The sequence below is a fragment of the Amblyomma americanum genome, chromosome 2 (genome assembly GCF_052857255.1).
Source record: "Amblyomma americanum isolate KBUSLIRL-KWMA chromosome 2, ASM5285725v1, whole genome shotgun sequence".
NCBI lineage: Eukaryota > Metazoa > Arthropoda > Arachnida > Ixodida > Ixodidae > Amblyomma > Amblyomma americanum.
The window spans coordinates 9,530,237-9,549,535 of NC_135498.1; the positions used below are offsets into that span (position 1 = coordinate 9,530,237).

At 44.7% G+C, this 19,299-nt stretch overlaps 1 protein-coding gene across 50 annotated transcripts in view; it reads right to left on the reverse strand.

Moving 5' to 3' along the window:
- The window catches only part of LOC144120523 (basement membrane-specific heparan sulfate proteoglycan core protein-like), a 329,407-nt gene that overhangs the window by 10,093 nt on the left and 300,015 nt on the right, over window positions 1-19,299 (reverse strand). For all 50 annotated transcript variants that reach the window (XM_077653043.1, XM_077653042.1, XM_077653040.1 and 47 more), the window contains 8 exons: window positions 16,658-16,921; window positions 15,665-15,778; window positions 14,361-14,543; window positions 13,495-13,644; window positions 7,392-7,700; window positions 6,877-7,098; window positions 5,744-5,991; window positions 1,560-1,737 (listed from right to left, as the gene is read on the reverse strand). In XM_077653043.1, the coding sequence (XP_077509169.1) occupies window positions 1,560-1,737; window positions 5,744-5,991; window positions 6,877-7,098; window positions 7,392-7,700; window positions 13,495-13,644; window positions 14,361-14,543; window positions 15,665-15,778; window positions 16,658-16,921 (1,668 nt within the window). The remainder of the gene's footprint in view (window positions 1-1,559; window positions 1,738-5,743; window positions 5,992-6,876; window positions 7,099-7,391; window positions 7,701-13,494; window positions 13,645-14,360; window positions 14,544-15,664; window positions 15,779-16,657; window positions 16,922-19,299) is intronic.

The window sequence follows — 19,299 nt, forward strand, 5'->3', positions numbered from 1 at the left end:
GGCACACTAGAATACAAAAGCAGTGAAATACATTGACATTATTTATGAGGAAATACTTCAGACGCGCGCAACAATGGAGTGAACCAACGTCTCCACTATTTTATTGCACGCAGCCTCCCACACAGCAGCAGCCACCATCACTGCCATGCCACCACTACTCAAGTGTTTTGAGCTGCCCAGTCTTGAGTCCGTTTGCCCTTTATAGCTTTCTCTACTCCACTTGACTCTTTCAGTGCCTTCTCTTTATCAATGACCCAGACAAGTTTCTTTCCATATCCGTAGCCACCTTCTCCTTTGCACATGAATGCTGTGCACTTTGCCCCAAGTTCATTAAAAATGCTGGCTTTTCCTGGCAGCATTCAAAGCCTGGTGGCAAAGGTTGTTTTAGCTACCTTCGAAAGCTCAGAAAAAAAAAGAAAGAAAAACGGCACTATATTTGTATCTTGTTTCAGAATATTGCCACGTGCCTAGCACCACGTGGCCTCCACGCCTAGTCGAACCGACGACAAAGCAGCGGTTGGCTAGAGAGGCGCACTCAGGCTAGACCTGGCTCTGGGATTAAAATGATCGACCTCATTCTTGGGTTCTCCCCTACGATTATCTGCACGTCTCTCCTTTGGTCGTGGCAATATAAACCGAGGTGCGTTTTGAAGCATTATCTGACGTCTCCCAGGAAATCTGCAGATTCTTTAGTCTCAATTCGCGAAATTTAAAATTTTTCTTCCGCAGAAAGTTGGAGGTCTCAGTAATGAGTTTTCGTCAGTATACTGAACTGAACTTTGTGTGTATTTTGAATTATTGTTTTATCACAAAACCCGACGTTGTGGCTCAGTGGTTAGGGCACTCGTCTGCTGAGCCAGAGTACGCGGGTTCGAACCCGACTGCGGAGGCACCATGTGCTGTGCGATGTCAGTGCACCAGTGCATTTTAAAGATCCCCAGGTGGTGGCAATTATTTTGGAAACCTTCACAAATCACCTCTTTCTTCCTTTCTTCTCTCAGTCCCTCCTTTATCCCTTCCCTTACAGTGCCATTCAGGTGTCCGCTGAGAGATGCAAGACAGATACTGTGTCATTTTTTTTCCCCCAAAACCAAATTTCAATTGCACTACACCTAGCCAAATTTGTTCAGCAATATATAAGGGTGAGGAAGAAATGCAAGACAGTAATGGCTTTGATGTATGTAGCCACATATATTTTTACCCATGTGAGTACGTTGTACACCAAAGGAAAGCCTTACAGATGCTCAATCAAAGTAGCATAAAAGTATATACAATGCAATTACCACGAAGAGCAATAAGGTACCAAGAGCTCTTTCTTTTTTTTCTATCCTGTTCCCACAAGGTCTGCTCACGTATCTGCATATCAAATTCCGAGAAACTGGCCTTGCCAACATCATTTCCAGACACCTTTGATCTCAAACTCACATTTAAGCCGCATCATTAGTTCTGCAATAGACCAGCTTTTCTTGAAGTGCTACCAGGTTTCTCATCCCTGGTTCCCTATAAGGTACTCTTTCAGCAAAGACAAATGATGAAGGGTTTGTGAGCACTTTACTTACCGCTGTAACCAGCCTTGCAAATGCATTCAAAATCATCTGCTTTGGGGCCTCGTTCTCTGCAAATGCCATGGTTCTGGCAAGGATTCTTTTCGCAAGGTGCCCTCCCACCACAGTCATCCACATTTGCTGCATCTACCACCGCACCAACCAAGTCCACATTGACATCATTCACTTCAATCTGTAACATGTGAAATGTTAAAGAATTATTAACAATAATAATAATGATAATGATCATGATGATGATTTTTGTCATTAATGTCAGACAGGCCCACAGCAAGAGCATATTGTACACATGAGTAGTGTACTGCAAAACACACTGATGATATTTATGAACCAAAATATTGTCATGTGACTCAAGTGCCAAGTTTCTGAGTCACTTTATTGTTCTTTTATGCCAGCTACTGCTATTCAAGACAACTGGCTACAGTATATTTCAGTGTGCTAACATGTCTCCAAATCTGCCATATTCCTGATTCTTGAAGCAGCATCCAAACATGACAGCAACTTCGTTATTAAAAATGAAGCTAGCTATAAGTTACTTTTCCTTCTACTAATGCGCTCGGTATGACTTGCAATGCATGAGGTGCAGCCGAGAGACGCTCCGGGGAACATTGGTACGTGACACCATCACAAGGTGCGCCAGAAATGAAAGAGAAGATTTTGCCACTCGGCATTCAAAATGCCTCATGCCAAGCGCTCATCAGCAAACTGCATACATCGTTTTTCATTGCACCTGTGTTCATATGTTGCCCTCTATTCCTATCATACCATGACGTTGCTGTTTTGAAAAAAAAATAAACTAGATGAAAGGCAGAAAAGCAAATGAACAGAAAATGAGACAAGACTCAATACTATGACTAGTCAATGTTGCTGCCATATGGTCATGTGCACTGATATGTGAAGTGTCTCATCACTCAAGTCAACATTCATCACCCTGGCTTTGAAAAGAGAAGGAAATGATGCACTAAAACCACAGTGGCATGCAATTTTTGAAGGGTGTAACCCTTTCTTCTTTCCCACAGTGTATGAGGGCAGCACCATCTTGCTCTGAATAGAGTAGTTGCCAAAGCTTGTGCACAGCAAGTCATACAGAGCCCAAAAGTGCTGGCATGCCAGCCAAATGCGCCTACCTTATTTACTCACACAATGAATGCACTCTTTTTTTCCCAAAAAATCTCTCAAAATCTCCGGGGTGCATTCATTATGCACAGTTAAAATATTCAGAAAAACATATGAAGTGGTAAAAATGGGATAAAAAGTAGGCTGGTAAGCAGGTGAAGTACGCTACTTCACCTGGTATGAGTCACCTTCTAAATAAAACATACTCTTCAGCATGGTTTCTGTTCTGGAGAACATGGCTAATGACTTATACCATAAGCCTGCATTTATAATTCATGTACAGGCCCATAATACTGTCCAAAAAGAAACGAGTTAAAACTGGCATTCCAGCCCGAAGCCCAGCCACAGCAGTTGAGTTTCTACAATCCTTAATATGGCAGATCAAATTGAGAACCCCTCGTGACCAGATGCGGTTTCTATTGGCTCTTGGATTCCGCACGAAACGTTCTTATAAGCCCTTCATCTCACTGGGTGGGATATATAGGTCGACATCCGACAGCTAGCATACTGCATAGCTCTTTCAGAGTTCCAGAAAGGGTTACTGCTAGCACTCGATATCATCAGCAGACTGCGTGCCAAAAGAAAGGGGTGCGTTTATAATTAGCAAGGAAAAAAAATATTGCACTTTTTGGCAGCCAAAGTAGGGGTGCATTCATTATGCAAGTGCATTGATTATCTGAGCAAATACATTACTAGTGTTCCAGCACATGCGTTTCATAAGCAACAAGTGCTGGACCAGCATATTAAATGGCTTCACATTGCAGAACTGTTTGAGGAGTGCATGGGAACCACTGTTAGGTTTCCTTCAGCACGCCTGCATTAGTGCTTTTTGAATGGACACATATGCTGTGCTATAAATATTCATTCAAGTGTTGCAGCTAACATCCGTTTTTTATTGATTGTGCATCACCATGTATTCCAATTAAACTGGTATTTACTGTAACAGTTCTAGAAGCTGTTAAAATTATTGTAATGAAAGAAGTGATACACACAGCATATACTGCATAGGGTACCACATGTACCGATATCGACAAGAGTAAAAAAAAAAAGATTTTTACATGCGGTATTGTGGTGCTAATAAAAGAGGTCAAGTTGCAAGAAATATTGCACCCACTTACCAAGTTTAAAATAAAACTGGTATAAATGAATAAATACAAAAGGCAAAGGACATTACAACGACCGCAATGGCTCTTCCAACATGAACTGGTGGGCACATTGGTCAGACATGATTTGTAGCGCTGTGTACCACCCCTTCTCTTCCTTTGGTCTCGTGCTGTTGCACTGTTGCACTATAAATAATGGCTCTTTGGTTAGGATGCTTAGCTAATAGCCAGAAGATCTGGGTTCAGTCCTAGCTGTGGCCTTCTTGAAGGCCAAACGGAAGATGAACCCATGTGCTGTGCGATTTTAGCGCCCATTAAAGAGCCCCAAGTGGTCTAAATCTGGAGCCCTCCACTACGACGGCCCTCGGTGTTAAACCTCAATTTCTTTTTTTACACAAGACAGTAGGTATCAGTGCTATTTTACTCAAAAAGGCAAAATTAGTTATCCTCCTCTGCCAATGCCACACTTTAGAATTGCTCCCAGACAGTGGTGGCCTCACTTTATCAAGCTACAACAGAAATGTGTTGTTACTAAGCCTTGTGTCCTCAAAAGCCTCTACCGAAATAAAACAAGAATGCTACACAAGTGAATGTGATGCATGATCATCTGTGCTGGGTCATGCAAGGTTTATGTTCACGTCAATAATTGGGAGAATGGCTGCACATGTTCTGCCTTCAGGTATGCCAAGGATTTACAAGATTTCAGGAAAAGGAAAGCCTCAATCTGCAAACCTCTGAAATTATGGAGGGGATCATATTTCCATTATGGTACCAGCAATTGGCATTGCCATTATGGTTACACCCTGCCTAGACTCCACCATGCAAAGGCAGCAAAAGTTTGTTTTTAAGCGGGAACTAGTTATGGCTTGTGGGGACTCGCGCTGTCTCCAGGGCAGCCCGTGCTGTTCCTTTTCGACTCCTGCGAAACCCCGTCCGCTAACGAAGGCCTGGTACGGCTCGGGATGCCGCCTTACCCCCGCTGGGCCCTCCGGCCGCGCGGGGACCCCGGCTGCGCTTTGTGGTGTCGTGCTACCTTCTCCTCTGATTGGGCCGCGGGGACGTGACGTAGGCGAAAAGCTGTGCTTGCTCCGGTGCCGGTCGCGGGGGCTGGGGGGAGTTGGAGACAGGTGGGCAACGAGGGCGGAACACGGGCCGGACACACGCGGCAAGGTACATGAACGACCGTTATTGGCTGCCCCCGAAGCCTTTGCCGACGTTCATTCGCGTGCCTTGTCGCACAGGGCCCTAACATCCCACGCTGAGAGCCTCGCGCACCGCCCTTGTGGAACCTGCGAGCGCCCGGCGAAGCCCGCCGAGTAACAGCCGCCGCTGACCTGAGGCAGCCGCGGCTCGCACCAGAGTTTTCCCGCCGCACCGGTCTGCGCGCGCATCTGCTGCGGCCCGCTGTCGGGTGGCAGTGGACGCCAGTTGCGCAGTAGTTGGAGTACCATACAGTGCTTGTGTTTGTGTTGTCTGTACAATAAATACGTGTACTGCGAACGTGCTAGTTCTCCTGGATGGAGAGCGCACGAGCGCGGCAAGAGCAGACCGGACCCCTTTCAGCTCGGTGCTCGAACCACGCAGTGGGTCTCTCTCTTTGCACGCCCCCGGGACATATAAGGAAGCCCACTCTTAGGCTATGTACTGACCCCGTGCGCGGAAGCATTTAAGGAAGAGCCCACAGGCTCTATCATGTACTGCAGTAATTGCCCGCTTTTCAATACATTACCATAGCTGAAGTGTGCAAGAAGGATGTTACATCCAGTGATGACCAAGCCAATTCTTTAGTGCAGTTATGTTTGAAATGAAGCTACACTTTAAGCAACTACTTATTACAGAGGTTCTATTGCACGTGCACACAATGTAACGCTAGGAAAAAAAAAGGTGACTGCTTAAAACATTAACTAAGCTTGACCTAAAAAGACATGTTGCTCATTTGTAATAAGCAGTATGTACACTTACATGTGCGACACATCCCTCAAAGCCATGCGATACGCCAGCCTCCGGGTGCACCCTGATTTTGCTCTTGTCCACACCACCGATATACATGGGGGTGTTGAGGTTCACCCCCTGGGAGGGTCCAGGTGAACGCCCTGTAGCTCTGTGTCCATCGTTTAGCATCAGCTCTCCATTCTGAGCATTTCTTGATGCAGACAGCGTGATCCATTCATTTGGACGAAGCTTTTCAGGATGTCTGATGATCGCAGGTCCTGCAAGGTCCCGTGCACATAACGGTTGTACCACAACCAAGCTATACCCAGCATCAACCAATCAGTGACAGTTAAGAAGGTTGGTGTGGTTGGAAGAACAGCACGAAGAGAAAAGATTGACAAGGGAAAATGCGAAATGGGGGGCTGCCAGGTGAACATAGTAAAGTGTTGAAATAGAACAAAAAAAAAACTGATATTTAAGCCAGATAAGACACAAAGCGGCTCCATTACTCATTCGATGCGAGAGTTTTAGTCAGAAGTATGGCGTGCATCCTTGCTGCCTTCACTGGTGCTGGTTTCAAAAGGTAAACTTATGGAGGCTTATGACAGCAGCAGAGGATGTCATGTCTTTCATAGCAACAGTCACTGGCAGCACCAAGCAGATGTGAGGGGTGGCGGCCTACGTCCTAATTAGCCAACTGTTGTCTTCAGATGCTGACAAGGAGGATATTTCCTGATAATGCAGCCCCATTAGGCCCCCCTCGCTGGTAAGTATGTGAAGCTCTTGCCACTGCATTTTGTTCATTTATTTTATCGTTCTGAGAAGCTATGCCACAGAGGTATCTTATCTATTTAGCATTTAATCCCGCCGTCTTCTACTCTGCAGCAACCTACACAACTAATTGCCACCCTCGGCAGCAGTCAAGTCTACCTCACGAGCAGTACAAAATTCCAAGAACCACACTCCAATCCGTGTTTCAGAACTAATGTGCTAGGCTGTGAGAACACGAATAACATGCTGTAATCTTGTTGACTTCTTTTGCACAAAGGCTAAAGAAATGTGTGCATGCATGCACACATGCAAGGAAATAATGCTCCAAACACATTGCGGGTTTTGCACCATACACAAAATCAACAATGGTGGCAAACAGCAGGACTGCGTACCTGAGCCCGAGTCAAAGCGGAATTCTAAACTTCCATTGCGAATTCCAATGGAGGTGAAATCTCCTTTCCTTTCTGGGTACTGGGCGCAGTAAACAAGCAGGCAGTCGTCCAGGCTCTTGGGCTTGATCTTCATGTTCACCTTTAGGTTGCTATGGGCGCTCTTGGGCATTGGATAGGCCGCGAAAGCATCGTCAGCAAATGCAGGCTCCACAATGGTCACCTCTGTACAAGCCACAACACGTGTTCATGATTAGACAAATTAAGTCTAGCAGTAAACTCAAATTCTGCCCTTAAGCGGAGTTCTCAATGTAGTGCTGCTAGTTCTGGAACTTATTAGCAATAGTACTGCTGTGCCAAGGCATTCCATCATCCGATATCAAGCATCTATTCTGTTCAATTTCAAAGCTGTGAAAACAGAGCAAAAAATCCTGCTTGGGCCAAACAGTGGCCTGCAGTATTCTGAAATAAATAAATAAATAAATAAATAAATAAATAAATAAATAAAAATATCTCGCCCTTTTCGCAGCGAAGACCAGTTCGGCCGAAGGGGCAGTAGCAATCCAGCCCTCCACCTGGTCGGTTGACGCAGCGGCCTTCACCACAAAGTCCTGGGTAGCAGGCCTCACCCACCTTCTCACAGTCTCGACCCGAAAAACCCGGTGGGCAGATGCATCGATAACCACCTTCTGAAGGCGCCTCTTGGCAAACACCGTCATGTAGGCATGGGTTCAAAGAGCACGTCTCGCATGGGGTAGTGCCCACTTGCTCAGAGTCCTTTACCAAATCCAAGGTATGGCTGCCAAATTTGATTTCACTAACACAGCCTGTTAGCATTGAAAAAAAGAAAAGAAAAACAAAATGCAGTCACAAAAAAAGTTCACAAAAGCAGCCAAAAAAAGAAAGGTGCAAAGGAGTATACATGGAGCCGTATTTTGCAACAATCCATTTCATTTTCCATTTCATTCGGCTGCATTGTCAGTGTGACAAAAGCAACAGCAGGTAGAAAAGCAAACTGCTAATCATAGACACAGCCGGTCTGGTCGCAGCGCCACAGCTAGCCAGCATCGTGCCACTGCATCTAATCCAGATGAGTGACACAGACCGCGCTGCCGCCAATCTGTCGCACAAACGATGCTCAGTGTCTTTGCCAAGACTAAAATAGCAGCAGTAAAGGTCGTCGGGTTTTTCAGATTTGTTTTCCTCCGTCACTCGTGGTCTTTGACGCAGGTCGACCAGTGCGACATGCACTCAAGACTCGTTTTATGCAAGCAGGTGGCATCATGGGCATGTTTCTGTCACGATCTAGTGTGCATCTACTACAAAGCTCTAAGGCAATGGGAGCAGAGACTAATGGCAGGGGACCAAATGGAATGGAAAGGAAATGGATTGTGACAGAATACGGCCCCAGTACCGACACACAAGTACAGTGGAACCTCGTTAATTCGAAGTCCGTCGGACCGCGAAAAATCAACGAATTAACCGGGTTTTCGAATTATCAAAAATGGACGAAAAACGAGAATTAAACGTACAAAACGTGGCTGTATCAATACTGCGCCTTTATTTCTCCTGAAAAACGGTCACTTGAAGTAGTCATCGATGCGCGACTGCTTGGCGCGGTAGTTAGCCGCACCGTAGGCTGCGTCCTCCAGTCTGCTTACAGTGCGCAGCAATTCGCTGTTACCGCCGCTACATTCCACAAAACTGCGCACAACGTTCAGCGACTCGACGACTGCAGCTAAAGCTGGTGCTCGGGCGGGCTCAACATCGCCTTCAACTTCGCTGGAAGGCCCGTTGTCACATATTTCTCCTTCCAAGTCGGCATACGACGTTTGGGCATCAAGTTCGGCGCTCAAATAGTCCGCAAAGGTCAATCCGTTGCTCCCGTCGCCGCTTTCTTTGTCGAAGTCGGTCATGCGCGCACACAATAACTCTCCTTCATCATCCAGTGTGCAGCTGGCATCAGATGCATCCTCGGGACTGACATCTTGTTGCTTGGAAAAACCGGCGTGCATAAAGCAACGCCTGATTATATCTCCCTCCACCTGCTTCCAGGCGTACACGATTAGGCAAATGGCACCCAGTAGGTCCACGGAATATTGCTTACCGTTGTCGTACCACAACAAGATCCTTTTAAGTAAATGGCAGCGATAAATCTTCCTCGCTTGCAGAATAACGCCTTGGTCCATAGGCTGCGACAGAGCTGTAACATTCGGCGGCAGGAAGACAAGCCTAACTGCTGTCAAGTTCTGGATGTCGGCGTGGGCTGGGCAGTTGTCAACAACAAAAACAACTTTTCGTCCCGCGGCAGCAAACTTACGGTCAAGGTGCCTCACGTACTCCTCGAACAGCGCTGCCGTCATCCAAGCCTTTTTGTTGCTTCTGTACAGCACGTCATCTTTAGGAGGAAGTCGTGCGTTCTTGAAGCACCGAGGCTTCTCCACTTTTCCTATGATCAGCAGCGGCAGTTTGTGACTGCCGGACATATTCGCACCAAACAGAATGGTTATTCTGTCCTTGGGTTGTTTTTTTCCCGTGACTACCGCATCCTTTGGGGCAAACGTCTTCGTAGGCAGCATTTTGTAAAACAATGCGGCCTCGTCCATGTTGTAAACATCGTCCTCCGCGTACTGCTGAAGCAGCGGAGCCAATGTATGCCTTTTCCAATTCTCGACAACATTTGGGTCGACGCTCCCGCTTTCGCCGCACACTGTCACGAATTTGAGGTTATTGCGGTCTTTAAATCTGGACAACCAGCCGTTGCTGCACTTAAATGCTTCATGGCCCAGCCGCAGTGCAAGCTCATCGGCCTTTTCGCGCAGCAGCGTGCCGTTCACAGGCAGGTGTGCTGCATTTGCATGCTGAAGCCACTTTATCAAGGCGTCTTCAACGTCCGGATACGTAGGAAAACGAATCCTTGTCCGCTTCGTCGAATGCGTCTTCCCGTAGGCTTCGAGGATCTTCGTCTTATTTTTCAATATAGTCGAAAGGGTCGATAAAGGCACCTTGTGCTTTTCCGCCAACTGCGTTTTGGAGCTCGTCCATTTTTCAGCCTCCTCAATTAGGCACACTTTCTGGCAGAGAGTCAGAGTTCTGTACTTCGGCATTTTCTTAACACCAACACCGCGCACGTGGTCAAGAACTAGCAGAGCACAGTACTCGCCTGGTCGCGGCACCGAACAATAAAGAACAACGAGCAGTGCCTGCCACAAGCGAGACAAACAACAAAAACGGAAACGGAACCAGAAAAATTTTGACCTAGTGGCACCTGCTTGTTGCTTTGTCAACTAAAGCTAGCCCCCAAAACCGGTGCAGATCACTGAGGCACAACAAAGCACCGGAAACAGGAAGTTGATTTAAAGTGCCGCCTGGCTTCCACTCCGGCAACTATACTGGCCTCAGAGAATGGCATTATGAAAAAATCACGGAGGCCATGGCTTAAATTGACGTATTATCCGGATGAGGGCGCGCTGGCTGTTTAAATTATCCGGCAGAATTTGCATACAAACTGTTGGGACCGCCGAAAACCTTCGAATTACGCGGGATTTCGAATAAACAGAGTTCAAATTAACGAGGTTTTACTGTATGTATCACATTCAGGCGACGCCTTCAAGTAAATGAGTTTTTCAATGGAGGCATTCAGTTTTCACTTTTACAAAGCTAAACTCTTCATTACTAAAAGAAAATTCATCACAGCACACAACCCAAACTCATAAATGCAGCAACATTACAGAAGCCACTCTCTCACATTATGCAGACAGATGACAACAGCGTCAAGACATGAGAGGAAGGAAAAACTTTAAATGATCCCCCGAAATAAAGCATTTCTTCAAGAAAACTCAGTTACATTCTGACACAGTTAATCAAGTAGTCTGCTTTCTTGGAAATATTACCCAATAAATCATTTAGCAGACAAGAATAGGAAATTTCAGGGGCTCTTTAAGACACACGTTTGAATAAATTACCAACAATCACTGACACAGAGGAAAGCTTAGGGAGATGTTTCTTTTTTTGATTCGTGGTGTTGATGACTGGAAAATTAGGTAATTACAAAGTAGAAGGAAAAACAACCACATGCTGCCAGTGGGATCTGAAACCATGACGTCCTCATGCATATCGTGCGCAGTGCTCTACCAGCTGAACCACAGTGGCAGCTATCAGATCTTCTACTCCCAAAAGTTTACCCTCAAAAACCTCTCAAAAGTAGACAGCTGCCATCATAGCTCTGTTGGTACAGCACTGCACACAACATGTAGGTGTCATGGATTTAGACTCCACTAACGACATGAGGTTGTTTTTCCTTCTACTTTGTAATCAGTTACCTTCTATGTAAAAAAAAACTGGTTACACTCCTGATTTCCCACTCATCAACACCACGAATAAAAAAACATCTCCCTAAGCTTTCCTCTCTGTCAGTAACTGCTGGCTTTTTCAGTAAATCATGAATGACGTGCGTGTTACAACTTGTATCAACAGAAAAGAAAACCAACAAAAGAAAAGAACGAAGATAAATATGCAAAGGTTACTGGTTACAGGAACAAAGAGATCGATATTCATTTGAGTAACAATACTAAAGCCACCACATGCGCAAGCTGGCATTGCAAATTTGCAAAAACAAAATGAACTGAAAAGTTCCAATACCCTTTATGTCCTGCAAAATGATGTAGTAGAAAACAGCTATCTGGCACCTATTCTCATGATTCAAGCTCCTATTTAAACATTTAGGAAGGTAGTGCATCCTCAGCTTATCAACCGTGTTCGCCAACAAACCACAAGCTACAGCAGCCTTACTATGGTAGCATTACTAGCATTACTCTGAATTCAAAGTGACACTGAAGAAAGATAGACGCTGTCCTGTATCAACAGAGTATACCACATTCTAGATACAAAGAGGCCACACTCAGTGAATATGAAGCTTTCACAAGCTAGCAAAAAAAAAAAGGTATAGGTGTGTATGTCAACAACTATATTTTGTTTGGGATCCCGGAGGCTACATTTCAGCACCATTCACTTTGTAATCGTTGCAAGCGATCCTTTTCAGTAAGGACGTCAAGAGTTTGAATCGAATGGCGGGAAGATTTTTAAATGCAATTTTCTCACCAATAAATGCATTTTTTATTGTTTTAGAAACGTCAACATAGCTATAGAAAGAACCAGAGAATAAATTTTTACTGAGAAAACAATTCAACAAAGTTGTTCTCAGTACTCCTTCAACCATGCAGAACTTGTGTTGCTGAGACCTCACTATCTAAACAAACCATGACTTCGGCAGTCAAATGAGTATGTTGAGTCTGCATTATAGACACGTTACAGACATGGGAAGCACTGAACAAGATGTAAATAGACATAATGACTGTGCCTTAGGGTGTCTCGACTACACAGGCATCAACACCGCTTGCGACAAGGTAGCACATTTGTGAGGGGCAAACAGTAAACTAGTGAGGGGCACATAGTAAACTAGTTATGGGCAAATAGTAAACTAGAACCAATTATTAATGCGAAAGCATTGCTAGGCTATGTAGACAGGAATCGTGTCCGCAAAACATGTCTGCACCAGTTGAGAGGAACTCATAAGAGATAGCGCCAAACGATTGTTGTGATCGATAGAGGACGAAGTGCGGTTGGTATCGCAAAAATAATTTTTAAAATCAGATGAGTAGTTAATTAATTAGAGACAAAAATGTCCAAAAAGTGGGTGAGGCCAGAGCAAAAGTTACGCGAAATTTGAAAACGCCGGAAATAGGCGGTCCCCGCCGCGGTGGCTCAGTGGTTAGGGCGCTCGACTACTGATCCGGAGTTCCCGGGATCGAACCCGATCGCGGCGGCTGCGTTTTTATGGAGGAAAAACGCTAAGGCGCCCGTGTGCTGTGCAATGTCAGTGCACGTTAAAGATCCCCAGGTGGTCGAAATTATTCCGGAGCCCTCCACTACGGCACCTATTCTTCCTTTCTTCTTTCACTTCCTCCTTTATCCCTTCCCTTACAGCCCGGTTTAGGTGTCCAACGATATATGAAACAGATACTGCACCATTTCCTTTCCCCAAAAACCAATTATTATTATTATTATTAAATAGGCGGAGCTACAGCATAGTGCCAAATTTGAAAAACCGGAAGTGTGGACGGAGCTAAAGCGTGGAGCTAAGTTGAAGAGAGGAGACAAGTGCCGAAGAGATGTCAATGCTTTCGCATTACTCTAATGCGGGTTACTGCAACGATCTCTAACGTTTTTTCCACAAGTCTAGCTGATCACACTGACAGCCCTGTATTCAGACCGTCATGATAAGTGCACACTTTAGCAACAGCATCAGTTGGAACATTGGGAACCCACATATTCTGCCAGCAGCGTTGCATGTGCCTCTCAATGCGCCGAGTTTTGTGTTATATTGAAGGCACCATAAATGAAGACAAGAAGTGCCTATAAAAACTACTGCTGTATGATAATACCATATTAATGAACCAGTGTTGAGAAACAGTGCAATCAACGTACATAAACACTGTATCTGTGGATGCTGCCTTGGTACCCATTTAAAGTGCCCAGATGAATTTTAGGTATGCTCAAAATTAGGCATGAGCTCCAAACAAAATATAAATTCACCAAATATGCCAGACACAGGTCACTTACCCACGAAACCAACGTCGTAGCCATTGTCACGCGAGATTCTGTCAAAGCTTGGCACGCTCCCCACAAACAGAGGTTGAGTCAAATCCAGTCCCATCATTCGTCCCTGAGATGTTCCGGTAACTTCTGACTGATCGTCAACTTTAAGTTTGGCTGCAAAAGACATCAAAACACAAATTCAAATGTGTCAGCTCAAAAATGTTTGATAACCAGGAATCGTAAACCATAAATTGTTGAACAACGAAACACTGAAGAAACCTGTTCTAATTTCTTTTCTAGCGTCATCGATACCTAGACCTTAGGCACTCAATTCTCTGGTTATGCTATTTCCTACACAACTAGTTGAACTTTATGAAGCTAATTGTGCATTCTTTTGTGGAACTTCCACAGAAGGACAGTGAATGAGAATGCCACTGAGTGCCTAGTCAAAGAGCCAGAAAAATTAGGTAGCTTTTAAATACTGTTCTACGATTGAGAAGGCTTTGGGGTGTATTCATGCCCCAACAAGAGACATTTACAAATGAAAAATTTATTTAATGCTCATGCCAGTCTCAAGGAATGAGACTACAGTTCCGATCTGGCACCTGGCCATAGCAGGTTTTTTGCCAGACAGTTCTGCATCCTATGATGCTTCGACACAGAACTGCACCATTGGTCATTCCTAGTTTTCATTCAATCAGCCAACTCTATTCATTTATACAACCACTCCCCTTGTTTCATCCCCATGTCCTTTTCCCTTTTATAACCGGTAAAAAAATCTCTGCTGTAGGTGCTCTGCTTGGTTGCGTTTAGCTCTAACAACAGCGCACTCATGTGCATGAAGTCACCTAGCCACATCATGAGCACCACGCAACTGAAGGGAAACCCACCGTCTTTCTTCTCTCTGCTGATCTGAACAGTGTGCCAGGTGTCTAGCTCCACCGGTGTGTGGCTTCTCAGGTAGCCCACCCCCGAGCCAAGCTCAAAGCGGAATTCCACATAGCCGTTGGTCAGACCTACAGATATGAAGTCTCCACCGCCATCCTCTTGTTGGCCATTATACAGAAGTAGCCCTGCAGAAGAAACAAGATTGATGGCAAAGCACAGCGTTATTCAAGTGACCGGCTGATGCACGATAGCCTGGTGCTGTGCATTTTGTGAAGGTTGTACAGATGGAAAGATACTTCACACAAATGCCATCGCCAGGATTATTTCATGAGGAGTTCGAGACTAGCAAATTTTGCTTACCATAAGCATAAGCAGCGTATCTGAATGTGAATAACTGAGCAGTTCAGACGTACAGCTTACCAGACTGTTTTTTTATGCTTGAATTGGTTTATGATTTATGGGGGTTTAACGTCCCAAAGCAACTCAGGCTATGAGGGACGCCGTAGTGAAGGGCTCCAGAACTTTCGACCGCCTGGGGTTCTTTAACGTGCACTGACATTGCACAGCACACGGGCCTCTAGAATTTCACCTCCACCGAAATTCGACCGCCGCGGCCGGGATCGAACCCGCGTCTTTCGGGTCAGCAGCCGAGCGTCATAACCACTGAGCCACCACGGCGGCTATGTGCTTGAATTGGTAACACTACTGCTGGTGAACTAGCTCTTAGCTTAATATACATCCTGAGTAAGTGCAGGACTCTTTCTTTACAATTGGCACAGATTCTGTGCATAATGTGGCTCTTCCTTCATAGACAGAATTGACAGATTAGGGGGTGATAATGCTGCTAAGAACATGCCTCGGAATCACAGGCTTGGCTCACGTTTTAATGTAACAAAAAGAGCCACAAAACCCAGAACCGTAAAACATGTAGTTGTGCACATATTTTTGGAGCTTTTACAAAAGTGGAGCTTTCTTTAAAATGCACCTTTGTAGCTTGTACAGAACTGTAGCAACAGCCCTATTTTCTAACTCAGGCTCAAAACCATTTCCTCTTTTAGAGATGATACAGGCACCAATGTTAAGGGCCACAGTACCTCTACCCAAAAAGCCCAATCAGAATGACCAGCCAGAATGGCATAGCAACCCATATAGGACTGCCACTTTTGTAGAGAGGGTATTAAATATTTGTAACTGTTCACACATTAACACCAGCACAATGCGAAGACAGGTTGTTAGAAATCTGAGCAGGAATCATATCACCACACCACACATTAAAACAAGCTAAAGGTAGAAAAAAAATCTTTACCGTTATCCTTTTCAGGTTTGAATGTTATCTGGACATCAAAGCCCATGTAGGCATTCACAATGGTTGGCAACTTCATGTACGAGAGGGGAGCTTGGGTGAACCTTGGAAGCAAGCCTGTAAAGTGTGAAGAAGGTGAAAACGAAACAAACATCAAAGTGATATACTACACAAAAAAACAATTCACATGTACTGCTTAACGCGTACTGCTTATGTAATATGAAAGTTCAGTGCATACGCAGAAAATCATTTATAAGCAGTACACAAATATCTACAAAAAGATTTTAGGGAAATTTCAAAAACACTCATCTCAAGGCATTTACCACAGAAATCAGTCTACCACAAAACTAACTTCTCATAAGATGCAAGAGAGATGAGCAGGACTATGGTAGTTGTCACCTTGCATGCAGTTTTCTGCAGCTATACCCGTGTTTTGTTCCTTTTGCAGATTTATGCTCATTTCTAAGTTTTGCAGTTACAGTTACAATTATAGCCAAGATAAAAACAATTTTATAGTGCCCAAGTGGTTTGTGTTCAAAGAGAGTGCAAACTGATGAATGGCAATTGTGCATGCAACAAACAGACGTTTGCTTTCTAAATTTTGACTGTCAGAGGCTTCCTGTGTGTTTTCAAATTCAGTCTGCATGACAGGCGTTCTTAATCTCTACCCTTGGGGAACCCCAATGACTTTCAACAGGAGAGCCCTCTGTGTATTGGCTTCCATGTCTTCCTGCCTAACATGCATGCAAATAAAGAGCATGTGGACATAAGGTCCTTTGAATAATGCCCAAATTCAATGAATAACAACTGTATGTATAGTGAAAGTCTCCTGCAAGATATTACAATGTGATTAGTTAAAAAAAATGTGGGTAAAGGAAAGAGGAGTTGAGGCATGCATAGATTTAGGTCCTTGGGGCATACTTGAGCTCTGCAGAACACAGGGATTCTGCAGAGCTCAGTTTGTAAACACGTGCTTTATGGGACTTGAGGCCTCACCGGTGACCACAAGAATTGTGGGGACCTCCAGCGTGGTGCGGTCAGTCTTTGCTGTGCAGATGTAGGTGCCTGCATCGCTGGCCCGAACATCTGGCACTACTAGGGTACTTTCACGGGGCACAGCCTTGTGAGGAACATCCCCATGGTCACGAGTCCAGCTGTATGCAACAGGCGACTCAAGGTTATGCCGGCAGTCCAAGACGACAGTAGAACCGTATGGAATAGTCCTGGTCTCCACTTCATTAGGTGGCACCGTCGGAGTTTCTGCACATGGAGCACCAAACCTAAGTCAGAAACCATGCACAAGTACCCTGCATTGGCAAAAATATGTACCATATATATTGAGGGGAGCCATTTAAGAATACACAAGTAACTTTAAGAAAAGCATTGTGGCAGTACTACCTCATCATTATCATCATCATCATCGTCTGCCGGACTACACCCACTGCAGGGCAAAGGCCTCTCCCATGTCTCTCCAACTAACCCTGTCTTTCGCCAGCCACATCCACCCTATGCCTGCAAACTTCTTAATCTCATCTGCCCACCTAACCTTCTGCTGCCCCCTGCTACGCTTACTTTTAATTGAGATCCACTCCGTTACCCTTAAGGACCAGTGGTTATCTTGCCTTCACATTACATACCCTGTGATAGAACCAGATAAGGCAAACAGATCTAAGGTCAGAGAAGAGTGAAGGATACTTTGAGGCTCCAGCAGGAAAAAGCGATAGCAATAAACACACAAGTGCTAAGAGATCCAATACATTAAGGCCTCTTTTTATGCACCTACTGCAGCAAGAAATTCAAGAACTGATGCATAGGGTCCTCTTAAAGGTGCCCTAAAGAGAAATTTGAACTCATCTTTTTACACAGCAACTCTATCTACACGTTCCGGGCATTCTTATAAACTTCTAATTATTGTCCTGTGCGGCCGACTGCCCTAATTAAATTGGATTAAACGTCCCGGCTCCCGCCTTTTCTTGAACTCAACGTGGTAGGTAGGCAGTGCCAACCAACGCGTGGAGTGCCTTTCAGCCAGTCCAGTGGTGGCTCCGCTCTCGCTTTTATTTTGTTTTTTAGGTTTCTGTGAATAAACAGTTTCAGTCACAGACAATATAGCCGCAAATTCATCATCATCATCATCATCATCAGCCTGACCATACCCGCCGCAGGGCAAAGGCATCTCCCTTGTCTCTCCAATTAACACTTTTCATTGCCAGCTGCGGCCACAATATCCCCGCAAACTTCTTAACCTCATCAGCCCACCTAACTTCCTGCCGCCCACTGCTGCGCTTGTCTTCTCTTGGAATCCACTCCGTTTCCCTTAAGGATCAGCGGTTATTTCTCCTTCGCATTACATGCCCTGCCAAGCCCATTTCTTCCTCTTGATTTTGACCAGGATGTCATTAACCCGCGTTTGTTCCCTCACCCACTCTGTCCGCTTCCGGTCTCTTACATTACACCTATCATTTTTCTTTCCGTGGCTCACTGCGTTGTCCTTAATTAACTTAAGCTGAAACTTTCGTCAGCCTCCACATTTCTGCCCCGTAGGTGAGTACTGGTAAGACACAGCTGTTGTATACTTTTATCTTGAGGGATATTGGTAAACTGCCATTCATGATATCAGAGAACCTGCCATATTCCCAAATTCTCCCTTCCAAAATGACTGTAAAGCTCAACCCTTGTCATGGAAAACTCAAACTTCACCACAAAACAAGGGAGTTGAGCATTACTGCCATGCTGACTCATTTTAAAAAGATATACACAAGAAATTATGCACCTCGTTAAAGTTCAGCACAGGACAAATTAGGGCTAAAGGGACACTAAGGACAGCTGCTTACATTGGCCATTCATCTCAAGAAAGGGTTTAATGCTCACTGTTTCATGCCCATTCAAATAATTTTCACAGGAAAGGCACCTTCAGTGAAGCCATTTGTACTGCCCAGCAATGTCATTCATGCGAGTGTGGTTGATCGGGCTAGTTGATAATTCATGACAGCTAGAAATGCAATGCAGCACAACTTTTCAACAAGGACGAAGAAAAGACTGGACACCACCGCACTGGAGCAGAGGAACACATAAAAGGGTCAGAATAACTATGAATGTAACTTGCTTTACATTTATATTTTACGTGCTTCACATTTCTTGCTTATATTTCTCCAGGGATGTCTATATATTACACAGGGGGGGCAAGAGGCACTGCAGAGGGGCTCTACATATTGTGAACAAATAAAAGCTGAGGTGAACTGCCTAATAATAACAGAGCTCATTCTACAGCATAAAGCCAAAAATTAATATTCATTTCAATGTCTCTTTCGGTGGGAATTGGACTTTCCTGTCCTGTGGGGGCATATAACATCAAAGGGCATATAACATCAAAGAGCATATATATACCGGGTGTCCCAGCTAACTTGAGCTAGGGGTTATAGAGACAAGGGAGTGAAACCAGTAGCATATTTGTGACAGCCACCTTGCGCACCACAGGCAATTTGTTGTTTTGCAATTAATTAATCGTTTAATTAAGTTTAATTATCCAAATTAAAAAATAATTGTTTACTTTAGACAACAAGTTGAATTTGAAGAGTTGTCGAGCACCTTCAGAAACCCGTATTCCATCATTTAGGACAAGGAAATCCTCACGCGCG